The sequence below is a fragment of the Vanellus vanellus genome (genome assembly GCF_965231255.1).
Source record: "Vanellus vanellus genome assembly, chromosome: 19".
Lineage (NCBI taxonomy): Eukaryota > Metazoa > Chordata > Aves > Charadriiformes > Charadriidae > Vanellus > Vanellus vanellus.
Genome location: NC_138924.1, coordinates 9,746,752 through 9,769,682, shown reverse-complemented (window position 1 = coordinate 9,769,682; position 22,931 = coordinate 9,746,752). Strand labels below are relative to the sequence as shown.

Below are 22,931 nucleotides of genomic sequence, written 5' to 3'. Positions count from 1 at the left end.
CCCGGTGAGTACTAACTGCAGCCCCGGGAAGAACGTTTCGGCATCTCTGCGGCCGCAGGCAGTGAGCCCTGGGAAAGCTGCTATCATTCTCCCGCGCGCCTCAGCCCACACAGAGGTTCCTTTGAGAGGAGGAACCCCAGAACGCCACTTTTCGCCCTTCCCTTCCACCCCGCGCCAGCCCGGTCCCCTCACAGCCGCGCTCGGCCTCGCGGGAGGCGACGAGCGGCGCCGCGCGGCCGCTTACCTCAGGCGACAGCGGTGGCGGCCCTCTTCAGCGTCCGTCCTTCCCGCCTCCGCCCCGGCGCCAATCAGCTGACAGGAAAGGGCCCCGAACCGCCAATCAGCAAATCGCATATTGAGCCGCTCCCGCCTTCCACTTCTGGGCTACTAGATCCAATCAGGGAGGGCCTTGCTGCCTTCCGGGTTGTACTCGTTGCTGGGCAACCACGCGTGTACCATGGGGGAATTCTATTGCAACACAGCTTAATACTTTTTTTTATTTACCGTTTTAAGCAGGCCTCGGCCCCGCGTCCTGCTGGTCAGTGGGGGGGTTCGTGCCCTGGAGGTACCTCTCTCAGGTTAAAACGGGTACAAAACTTAAATTCCATCCAGGCAACTCCCTTTGAAATTAAAAATATGAATATCTACGACTTGATGCAAATCATACAATTTATTTATTTATTTATTTATTTAAATACCACTCGAGTATATAAAATTACACTTAGAAGAGAGGAGAAAAAAATACATACATTTAAGTTATTTACATATTTTACATCAAGATGACAAAAATACACCCGGCAGCCAGACGGTGTTAGGGGCCGGTTACAGCATGCCGAAAGCCCGCACACAGACCCAGGCGCATTTGGCAGTTCGGTATCGGCCTTCCTCAGCCACCGACCAAGACGGCAGCAGACGAGCAACGCACGACCTTCTCAAGGCCACACTAAAGCATGAGACCACCATTTCTGGAATGTAAACTGGTTTTAATTGAAAAATATTTTACTTATTTAAGGAGCCTGAATGCTGAGAAAAGAGCAAGTGCTGGACTAACAAGTTTAGCGATTCCTGTGTGTTGAAGTACTACACTCAATTCAGGCACAACCGCCAAACCCTGATTTTCTTTCTCTGCCACAAAAGCATGTGCTGCCTCACATAAGAGCTCATGCAACCTTCAAGGAAATTCCCAAATATTGCATCATACGCGCCCTTCTGCGATGCCACAAAACGCATCTGTCGAGGCTAAACCATGCAGCTTTTGTACTGGAAAGAACAACCAAATCTCATGCATGAAGCATAAAGGATTCTGCCTTTCTACCTGCTGAGCTGCACGGAACCCCTTTGGCACTGCTGAAATCTGTCCTTCCTTTCATTGAGAAATTTAGCTTCTGTCCAAGTCAGCCTCAACACTCATTTGTTTTATTAATCTTGTCCTGATGACAACTTAAGATACCTTTGGACTTATTTCTTGAAGTCTTTCTCATCTCTCAAACTAAACCATCCGAGCTGCATTAAAAATACGTATTCTTTTAAAATCACATTTAAACAGCTCATTTTGTAGTACTAGTACTTCTTTCAAAGAAACTTTTAGACCAGTTTCAAACTTTTAATGAAGGCTGGCCGATCTTTAAATGAAGTTACTGATCTCATGAACTGAAACTTTGACCGATGGTTTGAAACACAAATAAAAAAAAGTTAAAGCATTTTCTCAGTACTCAATGTGATGGTGCAAGTTGCTTACACCACTTTTTCAAATCTTCCTTGGAGTATTTTATTCCCTCTTGCTCCACAAGGCTCTGGAACTGTAGTTCATTTAACTTAAGCAAAGGCGCTTCAATCTAATTTTCCTCACCCATCATTTTGCTGTTTGTTCAACAAACTAAGTATTCACTTTTCAGAGTGTTATAAACCTCTTTCAGGTGTGTTGCTGTATCACTTCAGAAAACAAGCAAGCCTGAAAATCACACTCGGTTTCACTACAAATTATTTACCGACCCCATCAGCCTCAAAAGTTTTCACTGGAACCAATATAAGCCTCTTCAAAGAATTCTTTTCTTTTCAGCCATAACTCAATCGAATGAATGAAAAACACTGACTTCTTGTGCTCCAGTTCCTCAGTCCACTTCTGCAGCTTTCTCCAAATTTAGGCACCATAGACCGTGAGACTAGCTACAGTACAATTTCATTTGCATTCTTCCTAAACTCCACTTACGCTCATGTTAATTATTTCAATGATAGTATTTTCAACACACTGGCATAACCGAACATCAGGGTCCATGCTTGCAATGTCCCTTGAACAGCTTTTGTTAGATGAATCTTTACAAAGTCCTGACACTTCATGTGGTTTCTCCTTTAGTTGCTGGAGACCTAGAAAATTAAGTAGAAGCAGCAAAGTACATCCAAATAAATGAATAATTCTAAAAAATTGTTGTATTACACCCATAACACAAACATGTATGCTACGAAATTGCAAATTTGAGCATCGCTATTTCATGCACCAGGTTTAACTCCACGGATTATTTCTAGAGACACCACAGTATTTCTTTTTGATTTACCTATGACTGACTCCCTTGGGTTTTTTTTGGTTTTTTTTTTTGGTTTTTTTTTATATTCCCTCTTACTTCTTTTATCATAAATGTCCTAGCATAGATAGCATCAGGGAACCTTGTATCACATGAACAGCACATTTGTCTTTAGACAAAAACAGGCTCAAGATCAACTGATACACTTAAATAGCTAATCCACGTTCAAACAATCATTATGTATTTATCCAACCATGCTATGTCATATGTAAGACTTCAAGTAGCTCATTTAACTTTGCATTTCCAACAGATTAGGAAGATTTATATGGCCATTATGCCTCAGCTGAGAGGTTGAAGCGTCCTTGTGTTCTCAAAAGCCTTTGCTCGTGTCTTTCATCCTTAGACTACAATGGCAAACTCTATGCGCAACACTTGCATGCAGGGATACATCTTGAAATGATACAAGCAGTGAAATAACACAAGAAGGCAGTATGAAGCTTAATAAAAGGAGTACTTTCAGCCCTTTTAGCCGCTGAACTCTCTCCTCCAACCCAGTAAATCCACCTATCCCTACTCCTTCTATACTCACAAGACAACAGCAGTAAATTTTATACTGCGTTCCAACTCCACTCAAACTTCTGCAACTTTAACATAATTTTCTCCCTGGGACCACAACATTACTTTTGAAATATAAGGTGCTTTACTTACGGGTAATAATTGGGTCAAAGTCTCTTGTCTGGGTAGCAACATCAGAGGCACAAACTTGTCCTATTTGTATCAGCAGAGACATAATATCCTCATACAAAGGAGGAAAGGCTTGACAGAATGACACCAAACAAGGCAGGGTCGGCATAAAAAAAGCATAGCGCTTCGACTGGGTTAAAACTATCAAGGAAAAGGAAATGGTTAAGTAAAAAGGAATTATTATAAAATATCCAGTCAAGGATTGTTGTTACTTTTACAATTGTAAAGAACACAGTGGCATTTAGCCAAAACTACATTCAACCTAGACAAATAATTCTAATTTACACAACAATGTATTTAGGGGTTGCTGGAGTGCTTACCTGTGAGCAGCGTTCCCATCACATTGATAGCTAAACGAGCCACGCTGAGAGATTTAGGTAGGGCATACTGGATACATAAAAATGAAAGTAACTGGATGGCAAATATCTGTTAAGTAGGTGAAAGGCAAAAGAGAGATAAGCAATAAAGTTACTGATTGCTTCGCACTTGCTATCCAAAGCTCTTCACGTAACTCATGACTTAGTAAATATTCCCTGTTTTACCAATGAGGAAATGAAAGACAGACAAGCCTTAAAAATAGTTATTCTGTTTTTTTTTTTCTTCTGACATTAAGAAAAAAACCCCACACTTTGATTAAAGTACCAGTTAGTGTTTCAGAATCTCCCTCACAGACAGAATTTGTTCCGATATTAATCATGAGCAAGAAAGCAACACACAATTTACAATACAACCCTTGTTAAAGTTGTTTAAGGTCTGATGTGTTCTAGTTTTAAGTTTAGTTGAGTGTCCTCTCATCAGCATTAACTTAAGATTTGAGAAGGGATTAAAAAAGACCAACTGCAAAGTTGGCTTGATACCGAAAACAGAGAAATCTTTAGCCCAACAAATACCAGTTACCTACAACTAGCCAAATGTGTCACAGCATAGTAAATCAGGGTCTACAAACTGTTTTAGAAAGTAATAATAAATGATTATTTGCCATTGTTTTTCATAATCATCATGAGAAGACTTTCAAAAATAATGGTGAAATATCTCAAACTCTCAACTCCCCCTTTTGCTAAGCCTGTAGTAGAAGAAACTACTGCTCTCCAGATTCAAACAGCCTAACTTTGACTGTACATGTCATTCTAGCAGGCTTTGTTCTTGCAGTTAGACCAGGGAAAGAACCAGTAAGACAAGCGGCAAAGGAGAAATTTGAAGTGATTAAGAAATTTACACCTTATCAAGCTTGCTTCAAGAAACAGGAGTAATATTCCACGGAAAAAGTCAAACTTTACATGAGAATGAATAGAATTTTGATCTTAAGGCCACTTCATCTGTTCTACAGAGTATCTTTGCAGAAAGTTTTCATAGTGTAAATCTTCACAAAAGTCCCTGTAGCTATAAAGTATCAGATAAAAAATAAGTAGGCAAAACTTTTGCCAACTGATTTATACTCAATATAAAGAATGACTGAAAGTCATTGAAAAGTGCTTTTACTCATGTTTTTGAAGGTAATATTGAAATTCATGAGTATTTCTTGAACAAGTGTACAGAGATATGTTAGAGGAGTTGTCACAATCCCCGTTTGAGAGGATTTAAAGGCCAGGCCTTTAATTTAAGGTAAAAGTGCTACAGAATTACCTTAATAGCCTAGGCAAGTTAGAACAGGATTTTTTTTTTTAAGTTGTTCCTTTTATTTTCACCCCTTAACCGATACTTCATCAAGGTTAACTACCTACAGTGATTCTCAAACTAGATGAGTGTACAGTACCTGTTTTTCAAGTTCAGGCTGAGCAATGAGCTCGGGTATGAAATCCAGACAGATGTGCATCGATGGAATCCCCGCCACTGTCAGTGCCAGAAGTTCACATGGATAACCCTGCGTGATTAAGAAAACAGATATGTCAAAGGTGTTTTAAAAATTCTGTTGCAATTAAGATTTTAAATTACATCTGTGTTAATGCTTTTTTCAGAACTAATGTACTTGTAAATCTCTTTTGTTCAGAATTATAAGCACCAGGCCTGTATCCTGAGGCAACATGAGGCAGGCTGGGTGACAATCCCAGGGGCTGAATCAGTTCTTTAGCCTCAACACTCAACGTATTACAGACCAGGCTGCAGTGACCCTTTCCTTCTGTGTCTTTCCCTTGTGTTCCGAACTTCACCATAGGCCCCAACTTGCTTATTTCACGACTGCACCACTATGACTTTTTTTAATCACTTAATCAGTTCCAGGTCAAGGCAAATTAACTCCTTTTAAAGAGCCTGCCACCTGGCAATGAGCAATTTAGCACACATTAAAAACACATTTATATTAAAAAATTCGCTAATCTTTCCCCTCTTCTTCTTTTGAAGGTGTAGAGCTGCTTTAGCAGGGGTAACCTTTCTCCTTCCACTCTAAAGAGATAAACTGTGCCCTAACCAAAAGGAAAGATAAGAAAATGTTTACATTTGAAGCCAAATTACAGTTTTGAATAATGGGTATACTAATTTAAAAACATGGCTAGAAAAAAGTAACCTACAAAAGATGTGGAACAAGTAATCACAAGATGATTAGGCCAGTTTTCCTTGGCCTAGAATGGACAAACTATTTTTGCATAAAAAAGGGCAGAGGCACATACAAAGCATGTGTTTAATGATGAGGAACAGGCATAGTTTAGCTGCTGCCTTCTTGGCTACAACACAGAGTCCAAGCACTGAAATACGGAGGAACCGTAGGTACTGCAAATCTGGTGAGACGGGAAGGAGCGAAGTGGGCCATTATAATTTCTGAGGGACACAACAACAGCATTCAACATCATTTGATCACTTCATTTGGTTTTTTCTTAACCAGCGAAACCATGGAAGAACTAAAATAGTGCGAAGCACACCTGGAAATGAACTAGTTTGACTATGTTGGGATCCGCTATATACATCTGATGCAGCAGACAGCAGATCAGGCACTGGACCTCTCGAAGATTACACAGCAAGCTATCTTCTTCTTCTTCTAGTTCTGGACTCTTTGGGCCTGTGGTACTATGAACACTCTTTAGCAAACTGTGGCCATTACTGCTCTGGGCTTTCTCTTCTTCGGTAGGTAAGCAGATCTCTAGGAGAATCTGCACAGCAGCACTGTCCTGTGAAGAAAATAAGCAATAGAACATGCATTAAAACCCCCAAGGAAATCAAAGAAATCAAATACAAAGTAATAAGAATTCAAGAAAAGGAAGAATGTCAGGTGGATACAATTTCTAGCTATGGATTTTTCTTCTGTACAACTCAGTTCAAGAATCACAACCCCTTGAAGTACATTAAAAAAACCCAACACTTTATCTGTATCAAGACTCAAAGAAGAACAAAAGCTTAATCCCATGGACCATCATAACCACAGATCAAAAGAGTAAATTCAAAGGAACCTCATATTGTTTCAACATAAATATCCAACGGTCCCTTAAAGCATCCAGATCAAAAAAAAATTTGCACATGACCATGTAACTCACAGTGTTCAGAGGAGACTAAACTACCCATTTAAATACAAAACTTCCCATTAACTCAAAAATTATCTTCTAACAGGGACTGTATGTGTGACGTTCTTCCAGACAGAGGTAAGAAGAGACTGTGAAACAGGATTACTCAAGAATTCCCATAATGTCAAGCTAAGTAAGTTAACCGTTCTCCAGCCTCACACTTTACAATGCTGGCTGCTTCTCTTCAATAACACAGGTCAAATGATCATGCGCATGTCTGTCACACTTATTCACGTTTTACTGCTGCAAAGTTAAGCCTCTGGATAATGCAAGCAACAAGGCAAAAGGACTAGTAAGCAAAACTCTTCTGTTCTAACTAACAGAGAAGAACACTATCAAAGCAGTTAACCAACACAATGCTTCGGACTAGGAAACAGAAGACCAAAAATATTTAACATTCTGACTAGAGAGGCAGTTTTCTTCTTCATCGTAACAGAAGTCAGTAAAAAAAGAAGTAAAAAGGCCTCCTTTTTTAATTTCCTGTTTCCTATTTTTGTTCTATCTTTGTCTTTCTTCACATCATTTAATATCCATTTCTTCCCCCCTTACCTGAGCAGCAAGCAATGCATTTTTTAATTCTTCCCTTGTAACTTCTGGGGCTTCCGGACCCATTGCATTGTTTTGGGATGGCCTAATGTCCTGCTCCGCTGTTTCTTTTAGGTGAGAATTGAGGTAAGCTTTTGAAGCAAGAAGATAACCATTCAACATGTGCAAAGTTATATCCATCAGAGGAGGACTCCTGATAGGGGAACACATGACAAAATAAAGGCATTTCAGTAGGCAGAACAATAAGACAGTAGTAATGTGAAGAAACTAAAAGCGCTCCTCAAAGGCTCATTTGGCTGTAGTTGGGTTCATACTCAAGCTGTTTTCCCTAACACAGCAAAATACTTCTCTAATGCACACACATGTATGCGTACATGCTACAAAACCAAGGAACTGCTGAAAAGATTAATCTCTGATGAACAAAGGAAACCCAAAAAGTCTTGGCTGTATGTGAAGTAAGGAAAAATAATGATCTGAATTGTGTGAAAAAATAAGGCAGACAAGCCGCGAACTACTTCCACAACACTAAGACGGTAGTTTTCAAATCACATTGCATTATAAATCTCCCTATCAGTTTTAGAAACGTAGGATCTTCAATTTGCATCCAGGGCTGAAGGGACATACATTTAAAAATTTCACCTATGGGGATTAAAGATGTCATCAACAGAAACCTGAAGTCTAGCAGAGTTGTAGCAACTCAAATGAAAATTGGATTCACAACTCAGTTGCTAAAAGGCAAGGAACGACGGATTCATACAAACAAGAACGTGAAGAACAAATCAAGTTGACTATTAGCCATTTCTTATGAACAAAAGGATAATACAAAAGGGGAAAAATAAAGCACAACTGACAGAAAACATGAAAAAGAATACACGAGGAATAAACCCAGGGGCTGAAGTACATTTGAAAATATTAACCATATCTTTTTTAGAGTAACAGATGCAATTTTCTTCATTACTATGACAAAGCAAAGTTATAATTTACAAATTCTGACTTATTGTTCGCATTATTTCACACTTTTCTTAAAAGCTGGTCCACTGCTATCAGTCATGATCATTTTCACTACTAAAATTCTCAGCTTATTCTTCTGCATCAGAGCCATAAAGCAGCATTACACATCCTCCTCTGTCACCGCTGACATCTAGAGGAACTAATTTCTAAGTACTATTACAAGACTTTCTTGGGAAATTAAGCAAATCTACCTTTGTAATATTCATCAAGCACCCGCTGGCAGAAACTGTTACCCAAAAGGATGGAACACCTACCGGCCCATGAGGGATGGCAAAAGACAGTGTGCTGTGCAAGGATGTCACAGCTACAACCTCAACCACCACCACCGCGTGGCAGCAGCCATTTTAAGCATGCTGCAATGTCTACTTAGAACAAATTCACTCACGCAACTCTAAAATGGATGACCTATGCACAAATCCCAGAGTTTCCAAAACAGAACTGCGTGTAAGGTGGTCCGACAGGACAGCACAACACGTTGAAATGGCAGCACAGCTCGCACAGTCCTCTGACCAACAAGCTTAACACTTGAAAGTCTGTTTTGAAGTACTGAAAGCTTTTAGAAGTTTTCTGCGAGACACCTTTATGTTTAGCATTCACTGCATATCCATGTAAGTACCACAGAACATAAAAAGCTAAAGGAGGGAGACGCTCACCTGTGAACTCTCTGATCGCATCTCAGTACAATCAAAGGATCAATCATCAGATCATTCTGAGTGTACTTCTGCTGTCGGACTATTTTTACTGAAGGCTGCAGAGCATTAACAGTCATCACCCACAACCTAAAATGAGATTATTTTTACAATTTTTTTATTAGATAATCTGTAAGAGAATAAGGATCACATAAACACCTGGACACTCACTTATCTCCATTTGCTGTATTTTTCTAGGCCTATCAAGCAGCAAAAACCCCACGCTTCATTTGCGGCCCTTGAAGTTAACCAAGATATAGTTAACTTACAGACACTGGAATTGCAGCAAACAAACTGTTTTCACTGGAACAGAGCATCCAGTTTCTCAGAAAAGGCACGTTCTTACTAAAGCGAGTTCATGTTTCAGCAGCAATTTGTCACAAACAATGTACACAATAAAACCATACTCCTATATTTTAAGCAAACTGGTGACTTCTTTTTCCTTGAGAACAAGAAGTACCATCCTTTTAAATGGAAAGATTAAAAATCTCAAGAAAGCAAAAAGGAACGCAACTCCAACACATGCTATTCAGTCGCAACCTCCAATTTCCCAGACAAAGGCATCGTGTCATTATTTTTGAAACAGAAAGTGGCATTCCACCTACCTGCGACAACCAACTAAACAGTATTTTGAGCCTACCTTCTTGGCATCACAGTGTTAAGAACCATCCAAAGTTTATTGACAGTCTGAAGAATCCGCCGAGGGACTCCAGCGTTCAGCAAGCGGTTCATATTTGATGTCAACACTTCCGCATACGGGATCAATTCGCCAGCTGAGAGAAGTGTTAAATGTTCTAAGATCTGCATCAGCTGGGTGTGATTTCCAGGCAGCATGGAAAATGCTATAAAATAAAGACAATGGGATCTTGGTGAATCTGGACATTTTTTCCTGACTTGGCAGCAGAACATTTTCATTAAACAAATGCAGTATGATCGAATGAATTAAATGCCTACACACTTCCAAACCGATTATATTCCAACCAATGTGGAAAGAACACCACTTACTTCACATGAAGTTATTTACCTTCTTGGAGCTGTTTGGGAGAGTGATTCTTCGCAATGTTTGTAAGAAGCATCCTCCTCAGTAAGGCATCAGTGCCCGTGATCTGCTCCTCGCAGATCCAGTCTTCCACAATGCAGAGGTGCGGATAGTTAGTTGCCAGAAGGCGTAACAGCGCAGAATGCAACCCTTGGAGGATGTTAAGGAAGTATACATCTCAGATTTGAGTAGCTACATCTTTCACCTAAACATATTCGTGCTTATCGTTTCAACGACAGGCCTTAACTGAATCCCCCTACTGAGAAGTTCAATGAGTTTGCACGTTTATAGCCTGATATTCTAACACCAACAGAAAGGAAAAGCGACCTTTTGGAAAGGTGGGAGGACCCTATAGCAACTCTTAAATTCAGCCTGGAATAACTACAAGTTCTGAGGCAATTCCTACTCTAAAACCTACTCTAGGTAGGTAAGACCTACTGTAAAAAGAACTGCCTTCCTCAAACTTTCACTATTACTCTTCAAACATGTCTGTAATCTCACTCATTACTACCGACGTTTTAAGCGAAAGGAAGGCACGCTACGAAACAGACAATAGCCACAGAGCTGTAAACACGCTTAGCCTTCCTTCTCCATGCACACTGGACTCACACACAGATATACCTCCCAGCTCCTGCTGCAGTCCTTGGGCCTGCCGGATGAGGTACTTGATTGGAATCTGATCCATTAACGCTGAAGAGTAAGACTTGGGTTTTTTCTGCATGGCAGCTGTAAGGGAACAGGACAAGAAACCACACAGAACAGTCACAGACGGAAAAAAAAAAAATTCCCCAACTGAACAAATACAGAAAATGTAAAGCACCTGTCTCTATATTATCCAGGTAAAACAGAGAAAATCCCAAATAACACACCTCATTCCTGTTAAAGTATGAAATTAAGCTCTCCAGGAAACCATTTCTGTGAACGCTTCAATTTAAAGATCTTCCTGGCATACAGACTTGTTGGCAAGATTTACATACTATCTTTGGCCAATTCCAATCAATTTTGAGGTCATAGCTCAAATCTGCACTTTCTTTATTCAAGGCTTTTTATTCTTTAAAAAACCAGTTATCAGTTGTTACACGGAATTCAAACTGTTGGCACACTCAATGCTGCAGTGAGGTGGAAGTTATAAATGCAGGAAGAACTGTAACTGGTTTTATAGTATTTCAGTCTTTCTTGAATAGCATGAAGAAAACAGCAGTGATGAATGCTGGAAGTTTCGCACCCTAAAAAGGGCAGGTAAAAAACACCAACCAGATATAAATACTATGTTTTCACTGAAATTAAACTCCATCACTAAACTCCACATTCTTTCAGAATTGATTTAAAGTTTCAATTTCAAAGGTGAAAAGGGATCATTCAGAATTATCAGCTACAAAATTGCCAACCCGAAGAAATGTGTGTGCAAGTTTGATGACACATGAATATATGAAGATCTGAAGTAATTAAGAAGTCTTTGTTAATTGTTGCTGTACTTATTAAATGGTCATAAATGTTTCTGGTAACTTTTTGGCCAGCTTGGACCTTTTTCAATCTGGAAAACAAATTACTCAACTGCAGAGTTTTCACAGAAGCTTTATCTCCTTAATTTCTACAGCAATACTATATTACAAGAATCTAAACTTTTTCTGCTGTGCTTGAATCCGACAGCAACATGGATTTTGCTTATTGTAAGAATGTCTCTCTTTGTATCTAACTGTCAGTCAAGCTGTTTTCCACTGGTGCATTCAGGTATACCTAGTATCTTTGTGCTTGCCAGAAGTGCTTCTTCGTACGACAGGACGTAATAGAGGACGAGTAACTGTGTTGTGATGCTGTATCGTTGAGTAGGGCGAGTATTTTCTCCCTGTACATAAAACCACATACAAAGGTCATGTTGCATTCCTGATTCTTGAGAACAAAAATTTGTACTTACCTGCAAATATGAAGAAAGATAAGGCAGTAAGCCTTGTATAAAAATATCGAGCTATATGAGGTCCAAGTTCAAAGTTGCAGGGAACTTCTATTTTTTTTTTTTTTTAAATGAGCTTTGAACATAAAATGTACTTCTGATATCTTAGGACACTAATAAGGAGTAATCCCAGTTTTCCAACACAAGTCAGCACTTGCCACTCATTCTACATGTGTCCAAGTGACCACTCCCGTATTTCTATTACAATGAAAATGCTTCATTCAAAACCAGCTAGAGCACCTCACTTAAATAGTATTTTTATCTAACAAGATCAAGTTGGTACAAAAATTATACAAATCCTACATAAACACCTCCGCTTTTCAATCCATGAAGTGCTTTTCCTTGCATGAGTTGGCGAGGTCTCAAGGAAAAGGGCAAAACAGGGACAAATAGCAATCCTCCAAAAAAACCTTAGTAGCACTAAGATTCACTTCAAAACACCCGTCCACCACTGCAGTAGGAGGCAGTTTACTCTACAGGCATTAAAGACAAAAAGTGAGGCAACTTATGGAATCTACATCACGCATATAGACAAAATACCGAACCACACGTTCACACTGACGTACATGAAAGAAGCAAACAAATCGTTTACCCCAGAGAGTCCTTGAAAAACATTCAGTATCTCCTGTTCCGTGACAGGCTGATTTGTGGCCTCTGGGTTGGATTTAGATGCCGGAGTAAGTATGGAGTTAATGTAGACATCAATAAGAGGAAGCAGCTGAGGGTGGAGCGGAGTGGTGGTTTCACAGAGCTGCCGATAGATCCAGTCCTAGGAAACAACCATGCGGTTATACGTTGCGTTTCAGAGCTGGAGGACAAATCTTTTTTGTCTGCAAGTACATCTCCTCTTAACTGGCTATAAAAAACGTAAGTGAATGAGGCTGCAACTTTGGAAAGTGTAATACCACTTCTGAGTCGGGCCGGGTCGTAAACTGTGTACCCTGGACCCTGCTCTGTACAGACCCACCAATGAAACCTGTCCTGGCTGGAAATATCATCGTGACTATGATTTTATTAAGTGCAGACAGGGGGAGAGAGGTAACTTATTATTTTTAACTTCACTAAGTTGTGGTCTCTGGATTACAGAGCTAAAACTGGGTGCCCCAACTGAACACACAGCTCCTTAAATGACACAGTAATAGGCTCTAAGATTCATCAAGAATTCCGTTCCTACAATTCACCCAAAAAAAGCCAGCCTGCAAACTCTGATCAACATTCAAAATTATGAACAGAAATAAAATGAAGGTCATACCTTAATAGATACTTTGTGCTTGGTGAATGATCGACTTTTTAAAAGCTGGTAAATGCAGTGAATAGGTAAAAACCCAGTAATGTTGGCACTGAGATTGCCTGTAACAGGCACACGAACTGCGTGGGCCGTAACAACCTAAAGGAAAGTTAGAATTAACAAGAAAAATACCAAATATTCACCTTATCACAATACATAAGCACAAGGTGACAAAGTTGCACAGCTACATTCTTTCTGGCATTTACTTATTTTTTGGTTGTTTGGAAGCTGAAGAACATTTTTATGCAGTTTAATTCAGTATGTGTAAAACTGTAGCGCACGTACTACATTTGTGAACCATTTCCTGCCACTGCAAAAAAATGATGTCATAGTAGATTATTGTTCTCCTTTGCTTGCCCATTATTTTAAAAAGCCAAGTGTCCAAAAAGCATCATCAGACCAGAGCACAACAACAAAGAGCCAAGGCTCTTCAGTACCAGCAGGGCCTGGATTCTTCTTGTAGGTCAAACTGAAGCAATTAAAGAAGAAAAAGAGAGGAGAGAAAAGAGAGGGAGAGAAAAGAGAGGGAGAGAAAAGAGAGGGAGAGAAAAGAGAGGGAGAGAAAAGAGAGGGAGAGAAAAGAGAGGGAGAGAAAAGAGAGGGAGAGAAAAGAGAGGGAGAGAAAAGAGAGGGAGAGAAAAGAGAGGGAGAGAAAAGAGAGGGAGAGAAAAGAGAGGGAGAGAAAAGAGAGGGGAGAGAAAAGAGAAAGACCTAAGCTTAAATACCTGTTCAGTGAAAATCTCCTGTGTGAAGATTGTCTTCATTCTGCTGAGTGAGCTGGGCTTAATAACAATCTGAAACAAAGAATGAAGTACTGGCAACTTTAAGTTCTAGCTTTCTTATGAATAAGTACTGCAAATTTATTTTATAAACTGCTAACTTTTAATGGTTTTAAACTTGTCTTCACTGGGATACCTGGAAAACATTCACATCTATACTTCAAATGTAAAACAAAAATATTTTCAAAGGTCACAAGTTCATCACCCCATGTCTTCCTTATCCTAAAAACCACTTACTGAGCTTTTACATTTGATGAGACACTGTTTCACCATAGTACACCTAAGGCAAGTCCCCCTCGGTAATTTTCAGAAATTAATTATTACGTATACAGATATTCCTTTAAACTACTTAAAAAGTTTGCAGCTCAGTTTTGAGACTACTTGAATTAGGCTTCTCAAAGAGTTCATTTCTTGCAAATAATGATTTCAACAAGTCAGCGCTTTTTGAAGACACCTTCATCCTAACGTTCCCCTGTATCTGGAGGTACGCAGAGTGGATGCTTTTCTAGAGGACTAATTTAGTTAGTTACTCATTTTTCACTTTACATTTGCGCTATGTATATTAGCGAAACCAAAGTTTTTTTATATTAAAAACTAAATACAAGAGTATAAATACACAATAAAACGTTACTTTTAACAGAGGAATGTACGCGCTAGAAACAGTTTAGGATTTACCTTTCATTCCCAAGGTGGAGCAGACCAAATCAATGATTGCACTGAGCTGATTGCTGTGGGAAATACATGGCTACCAAGAGAAGCATCTCTCCAAAAGAAGCAGACACACCAGAAATGCTAATGATAACAAAGAAGAAGAGTTAATTTCCAATCGGATTTAAGTAAACGTGAGATTCCTGGAATCATTAAAACAAGAGAAACCTGCTCTCACCTTTCAAAGTAAGCTTCTTCCTTTATCATCCAACTAAGCCACATTACCATGAGTTGCTCCTGTTCCGGGGTGCTGCACAAAGAAAATGCATAAGAGATCCTTTTCCCAGGAACTACTGCTAGTCTTCCTAACAATTACTAGCAGAAAAGCCAGTATTTGAGGAATCTTAAGCCGGGAGACTTTTTGTCACTTTCACTTCAGCGTCAAACAGCTGATAAGCATTGATATTTAGCACAAATTTCAGTCCAATTGTCAGGCAATTTCCCGTCTTGAAAGCACAGAAAGCTGCATCCATTAAATATCTATATGGCTGCTCTTTTGAACGGGGTCTCTACACAATTTAGCCATAAACTCGTTCAACAGAGAAGTGAGCTAGTAAGGCCACCTTTAGCCTTCAAAAACCACTCCAAACTAAGCTAATGGCGATGCTCCCCTCTCAAAATATTTTCTATAAACAGGAGGGAGAGCGGAGAGGAATATCAATTTACTCACCATAGTGTGAGACAAACCCCTTCAATCGGCACAGGGAGATTTGTATAAAGACTTAGGAGAGAAAAACTGTGCAGCTCTGGGGCGGCCGTTGCCTTAACGGTGCTAAAACAGTAACATCTTTACAAAGCTCCTCCTTTACTGAGAGGTACCTGACAAGAGTGGAGAAGGCCAGGAGCATGCAGAAGGAAAGAGACACAAAGCGCACACCAGCTGGAGTTGCGGGAGGCCGGCTGGTCATCAGCTGCAGCAGCTGCTCAGCTTCTTCATCAGTTGGCCTGAACAGGACGGGAAAAGAACAAAACTCACGCTGCTAATCTAAAAGTGAAGAGATTTCCAATCTCATCACAACAGTTAAAGGTTAAATTTTCCTCTGTTTCTTAATCTGTTTATCAAGTTGCCATCAATAAATGAGTATCAAGATTAACTGCAATTCTCTTTGAACTTAAAGACATAAAAATCTCTGTTAAGAGATAACAGTGAGAAAATTTCCCCAGGATATAATCTTGCCTGTTAGTATAAAATACTTAAATTAAAACTAACAACACATGAAGATGCTATGTTTGCACTCTCTAAAAAAGTAAAAGCAGAGGAACAGAAATTCTAAATTCCAGTAGCGTATGTCGCTAAGAGTTTTCAGCTGCTCTCTTCTATGCACTGCTCCAAGCACTTCGGCCTAGACTTCTTTTCACAAGTCGGTAGAACTGATCTTGCAGCATTAAAGAGAGCACCACATTTCTTGCATTATTTCAGATTTAAAAAAAATCAGCAAAGTTGATAAATGGATCTTTACCATTAGAATGAAAAAAACCTTTCTGCCGAGAACAGTACCAGAAAGTGAAGCCCATACCTATCTCCACGGACCTTAGCACCACATCATGTTTGCTCTCTACACTATAAAATTAAAGAAACTTCCATCAACTGGCAACTCCAGCCCTCAGTACGTGAGAAGGGCCTCCCCTAGTACTAAAATCGGTGAGTCCTGCCAAGGCTGTTCCAAGCCCAAAGCTCTCAACCTCTAAATGGACAGACAGCGAATAAAAAACACAAGAGCATTAAAACATTCATTACTTCAGCCCAGCAATTCCCATCAAAGCGCAGTAGAGGCGTAGCAACGCGCTGGCTTTCACGACGTGCTCTTCCTTCAGTCCTGAATACACAGACACGTTTGGCTCCATATCAACATCTGCTTCTTCGACAATGTGCGTGCTGCGAACCGTGGGAAGGATTCCCATGAGCTCCAGGAGCAGCTGTCTCCTCATCTGCCAAAGCACTGAACTGATATTATCTCTTTTTCTCTGCGTAAGAGGTTAAAAGATGAGAACAGCAGTGTAAAACTCGTCCCATCAAACAACGTATTACGTTAAGTGCTTCCTTAATGATGAAGTCAAGGAAAAAAAGAAGGTGGAGGTGGGGGGGAAGAGGAATTTTTTTTAAATACAATTTTCAGTATCAGGGCAACCGGCAACACGTGATCATATTACACATCAAAGCACAAGCTTTAACTAACCCAACTAAGCAAGTCAAGACAACTTCCTATTGCGAACACTGAGGACGAACGTATTTATCAGGTAAACATTACAAATGTACAACTCCCTGGTTTCCAAGCGCACTGAATGACCCACCTAAAAATCTCTCAGAAGAACCACCAAATAGCTGCCTTCAGGGACACAATTTATAGACCTGCTGGTTTCATAAGAAGAGGCTGCCTTGCAAAGGTTGCTGCAAGACACGCAACAGGACCTAGATGCATTCAGACAAATATAGGTGCCACATCCAGCAGAGTTACAGCTAACTACAGGAATATTTTTTTAAAAGCACAATATTCAAAGATTTTCATACCTGTTGGCCGTTTCGGATAAAAGTTCCAAACCAAGTTCGAACCTTTGCATTTGTTCCAAGTAGCAAACCACTCACAAAACACACCAGGTCACTCACTCCATCATCTGAAGATTCATTTTTGGTGTGATCCAAGGTCAAAGCCACACCAAGACCTGGCAGATGACACTCTTCCACCTAGATAAAACGCCCAGGCTCAATCATCTTTTTTGTTTTCAAAGCTCCAGTAAGGATCGTAATGATGATTTTCACGGCAGACTTACCACCATGCCTCGGACCCTCAGAGCTTGGGAAGGGTTCATTTTACACAGGTGGCGAAGCGCCTCTGTTCTCCGACGGCCTCCAACACTTTCCTCATCCTGCCGTTCACCGTTCTTAATCAAACCTCTGCAAACTAAATATCCACCAGGAGGTGCAAGTAAATCTGCCCTTTCCAACAGAAAGCCACATAAGCACACAAGGCCCAGGCATTCCCTTCAGCTCACTGTGACTTATTAGCTGGGCCACACAAACCTTGTCTGGGCGAGAACTCACGATCTACACTGTATAAGCAGAACAAGGAAATGGTCCTTCTCCTCAGAGAAATTACAGGCTTATTACAGATTTATGCATCATCCAATTAGTATCCAATACTCTATCTAATGCAACCTGTGCATCTGGCAGCCCTGGAGACTGAAATCTTTATTGCGAGGTAAGGGATGTTAAACAGGCACCGTCAATACAAATTTTTCACCTTGGAATGTGGCTCAGGGTAAAGGACAAGAAGGAGCCGCAAGGCTAGACCGGGTCCGTAGCCCCAGTCCTTCACTGCCCGAGTCAGCCTTCACCACGGTGACCCACAGATGAAAAGCTGCCACAGGCACACAGGGAGTCAACAAGTAGGTTGCAAAAAGGAGGGATCAACATGATGAGACGGGGAGCCCAGCAGTGTCTCTAGGTATAAATGCATTCAAATTAGCTCTCATAAGCTGAATGCTCTCCCGTTCAAATATTTATGACACGTGGTTTAGCCCAGAATTAACTACATACCTCGAAATCATTTGACACCTTCAGAAGAAGCAAGCTGGGCAAGAAGAAACTGTAACTCACCCTCATTAAAGCTATCAGGAACGTTGGCCACCAGAAGGCAGAGGAACCAGGCTCCATTTTTAACGTGCAACAGAGCTTCGGCCACATCAACTATCGGCAACAGCGACGGCAGCTCTGGATAAAAAGAGTTTTAAAAGTCACAGTGTTTCACTGCGAAACAAGTAAAACCTGGCTTTTAATATGCATTAAAATAAGATGCTCAAATCAATAAATGGAAAATCAGCCTATGATCTATCCCTCTTTCAAAGAGCTAGACAGCCTAGATTAACCTTAAGTCGGTCACAATGGCTCCAAAGGTTATTTTGTTAAATTTGTAAGAGGTTAGGAAACACTATAAATACAGAATACTACACCTGCTTGCAAAATGCAGAGAACATCTGCTGCCTCCTCCAGATAAACAGGACTCTCGAAGAGCTCAGAAGATTTGAGGAAAAACTCACCATTTGATTCTGACACCTACAAGACATTATTCACCATCACTGACCAGGTTTTACAAAGCAATTTGTCTGATCGGTCTTTTATGGCTTTAAATTCAGCAGATTGAGTACACTAAAAACTGTCAAAAATGTACAGCTATAAACACAGATCAGGCAATAAAAGCATTTAGAATAAGAAATATTTACTAGTGGAAATATCTAAATCCTGCTCGTATCATCATTTCTTTCCAGAAGAAAGAGCACTAGCTCACTGACAATGCTAAAAATATGGTAAATTTACAGAAGGAAAATAAAATGCTGGGGGGGGAGGGGGGAAGAGAGATATGGTGGCTAATATCATACTGCCATAGCAGTAAAGAACTGGATGGAGAAAAGTCATAATTTCATTTTCAAATACAATTTCTGCCCTGATGCGTCACAAAATCACATTATATTTGAGTAAAGTGTATTACAGAATATACAGAGCCTATACCACATTAGAAAAGATTACCCTCGTTTGTTCTGAGGCCGAAAGCCTTCCCCGAGGAAGCCGGGTTCATAAGGAGTTTAATCACAAGCCTCTGTTTGATCTGACCGAGACTTTACGTCTCGGTGAGGCAGGTAAGAACCGGAGATGATCAGTGACACACAGCAGCAACACCAGGAACGGAACCAGGCAGCACCTCAACCTATCACGGGTGCATTTTCACTGACATCAAATTCACAAGTAGCCAGATATGGAGAAATTTACCTTATTCATAATTGCTAATAGTTCACTAAGCACGAGACGAAGCCGACGAGGTGAATCGCTGTGTTCAAATTCCAATGTCAGCCCATGCTGAAGCTGCGACACCAGGATGCTTTCTCCACTGCCTCCTCCTAGCTTATGCCTAATAAACAATTAAAAACAACGGCTATTAAACGCTTCTGCAAACACAGAAGTTTTCCCTGTTAAGAGAAGCCAGTAATCCTGTAGGGATGTCTTCTACCATGTTAATGATCAGAAAAGACCGCTGCAGCTGTCGGATGTTATGAATCTCCTCCAGCGGATTACTGAATACGAAAATGCTATCAAAACTCCAAGGGTGCCTATTCCCCAGCAGCACAGCCAGCACGGAGGAGCGCCGGCCGCCTCTCGCCCTCCCCGCGCCCCTCCCGGACAGGACAACGTCCCCGGGACGGACACAAACACTGTCACCAACGGGGGTTTTCCCTACGGGACCCTGAGGGACCAGGCGAGCGCGGCACCTCCGAAAAACAAACCACGGCGGCTTTGGCGCGTTTGCTCTGCGTTACCGGAGCTGCTGCTCCTTGCTGGCGTCCTGCTCCAGGGCGTGGAAGTCCACGGAGAGCAAGGCCACGATGGAGTTGACGGCCTCCACGCCCGAGAGGAGCCGCAGGATGAGCTTCTTGTCCTGCGCCCAGCTCTGGCTCTGGTCGGCGGGGGCGCAGAGGGCCATGCGCACCAGGCAGGGCAGCAGTAGCCGCAGCTCGGGGTCGCTCAGCGCCGCCAGCCGCACCACGTCCACCTTCTGCATCGCCTCGAAGGCGTAGGGGCTGACGAACTGCAGGCCCGAGCACTCCGCCATGGCGGCCGCCCGCCTCGCCCCGCCTTCCGGCGCACGCCGAGCGCGTCACGGCGGGCGGGGCGCAGGAAGTGAGGTCATCCCGGCGCGCCGCGGCCCCGCCCTTTCTCCCCCCCCCCCGCCCAGCTAGAAATAAGGCGACAGCACAATCAAGGCTTCATGAATAATTTATTCCTTTTGAAATTTTTTTAAAAAGTATAAACCTTTTTCATTTCCTCAATCACAATTTGTACAACTCAGTGTTTATGGCATTCGGCAGCAATAGTGTTTGTTCCTTAAATCGCTTTTATTATTATTATTATTATTATTTATTTTTGTGTCACGATAAATAGGGGGCCGAGGGCCGGTGGCGGCTGCGCGCCAGGGCGGCGCGCTGCCCTCCAGGGACCCCGGCGAGGGGTCCCGGCCTGGCCCCGGCCCCAGCGCTCGGCCCGGGCCCGGCCTCCAGTTCACGGGGCAAACCCACCTCCAGCGAGGCCAGTAACGTCCCCACAAAGCGACCCTGAGGATTGTGGTAGGTCCCAAATCCAGTTTTACTGTAAATTAAGCTTTACTCCACTGAAAATAAAAAGTACACCCACAAACAATAATAATTAAAAAGAAAAAAAAAAAAAAAACCACCAACAAACAAAACCCCTTTAAGTATGAAGCATAGTCCTGGGTCCTTTACTCAAAAACCAACCCCCAGAGCAGCCCCCGCAGGTGGAGGGTGCGGAGCCAGTGACGATGGCGCACAGTTGTCACCGCAGTAACGACTCCCCAAAAGAAACCCAGATCCAAACATGGTTTCTGCAGCATTGCTACCAAACCAGACTGATATGCTGTGCCATACTGTCGTGCAGCAAAGTATATGGTGCAATAGCATTATTATTTTTTTAAAACTCTTTACTCTTATTTTTGAAAGCTTTAAAATAATGTAACATATTTTGATATTACAGTATTAACAAATAGTGCTTGATTAAAGACATCTGCAAGTCTTCATAGCAACACATGAAGTTAAAATTACCATCAGAGGTAAATATAGAAATACAATAATCTGCGCCGTAACTGACAGCTCAGTAAGAACATAGCTGAGGATTTAAATATAAATTCATTTATGTTTAATTATTTCAGGAAATGCTAGAGAGATCTAAATGTTACAGCTACTTTAAAACATAAGGGTTGTTTGCAAGTACAATTGGTGGCCGCTGGTCTAGCAACGGGAGTTTCAGAAATCTAATTCAAATAGTAGTGAGTCAAAGGTGACAAACTGGCTTAAATGCAGTAATGGCTAGGTTAAAATACTTTTTTTTTTTCCTTTTTTTTAATCGGAATGGAAGGATCTCAGATTCTTCTTTCATTGGCCACCTAAGAGGAGGTAAACCTCCACAGCTACTTAACAGAGCACTGCCAGGAACAGTATTTTCTTGCAAGACCATTTTGAAAAGCTATAGCTGAAATTTTCAAATATTTAAGCTTGTACTTGCTAAAGAACCCAAGTAATTGGACTGTGACAATTTTATTTATAAACCAGCTATTATGTGCACTTGGAATAGTTAAATGAAAGTAGCTAAACGAAAACCTACACCCAATGTAGTAGCTGGCTCCATGGTGCTGGCAGGTTTGATATGTACGTTGCCGGCTGTGACTATCACTCCAGAAACGGCCCCTCCTAATCTTTTCTAGTGGTTACGAAATTATCGTTTACACAAACTGTGTTTGGGGGGGAAGTGGGAAACTGGCAGCTTTCACAGTTGGGAGTCTCACAGAGAAGGCTGAGGTCCAGGTAACAGAGCACAGTTACGCCCATGTTCAGGCAGCCGATTCACTTACCTTTATGAATACAAGGCAGATTTAACACAAAGGAAGCCACACCAAAACCCAGCCCGGGGAACCTGGATAACTGAGCCAGGGTTAAAAATCACCACTTAGCAACAAAGCTTAAAAAAAAAAAAAAAAATATATATATATATATATAGGACATATGCTTTGAAAATTCCAGTTTTAGGAGCACTTTTCCACTTCCAACATCTCAGCCAAATGAGAAAAAGCCTTCTGTAAGACAGTAACGTGCTGTTTAATCTGCAGTGCATTGCCGTTATCAAGAGAAAGTAATGGACAGACCCAGTTTTTAACTCTATTTATCAAAATATGCTGACTTCTGATTGCATTCATGTTATTTTGAAGAAATGACTAAAAATTTTCATCACCAATTGTACAACTTGTTTATACAAAACCAAAAAAGTTGCTAATATTGTATATACATGATTCAAGGAGACTGTTTATGTGAAAAATGATCTCAGGCAGGTATTTTGCATTTACGAAACATGATTCTCATTAACAACGTAGATTTTGTAAATGCAAGTGAAGTCTTCCTTGCAGAGGATTCACAGCGGGTGCACAAATGGATCTTAAAACTTGCTCCTTTAAAGGTTTAAACCAGCGAGATGGACAGCATTAAGACCCAGGGCGTGGGTTATCGCAACAGGCTCACGCGAGCGCTGCAGGAGTTAAGTTTTTAATCTGGCAGTCAGATGAGGAACCCAGAAAAAGCATATGCAGTTGCTCTCCAGCACCCGTAGGGGCTATTTTA

At 41.1% G+C, this 22,931-nt stretch overlaps 1 protein-coding gene across 1 annotated transcript; it reads right to left on the bottom strand.

Moving 5' to 3' along the window:
- Positions 1 to 669: 669 nt before the first annotated feature.
- INTS2 (integrator complex subunit 2) lies at positions 670 to 20,375 on the bottom strand. The gene is given in 25 exon segments (XM_082493115.1): positions 670 to 2,364; positions 3,228 to 3,404; positions 3,584 to 3,689; positions 5,017 to 5,124; positions 6,116 to 6,361; positions 7,301 to 7,490; positions 8,962 to 9,087; positions 9,638 to 9,839; positions 10,022 to 10,186; positions 10,658 to 10,762; positions 11,774 to 11,882; positions 12,580 to 12,756; positions 13,240 to 13,374; positions 14,001 to 14,071; positions 14,733 to 14,787; positions 14,789 to 14,846; positions 14,941 to 15,012; positions 15,582 to 15,707; positions 16,501 to 16,727; positions 17,272 to 17,445; positions 17,532 to 17,662; positions 18,358 to 18,471; positions 18,711 to 18,813; positions 19,525 to 19,663; positions 20,070 to 20,375. Coding segments are annotated over 25 exon segments (3,579 nt in total). The 5' UTR covers positions 20,363 to 20,375; the 3' UTR covers positions 670 to 2,194.
- Positions 20,376 to 22,931: the final 2,556 nt, after the last annotated feature.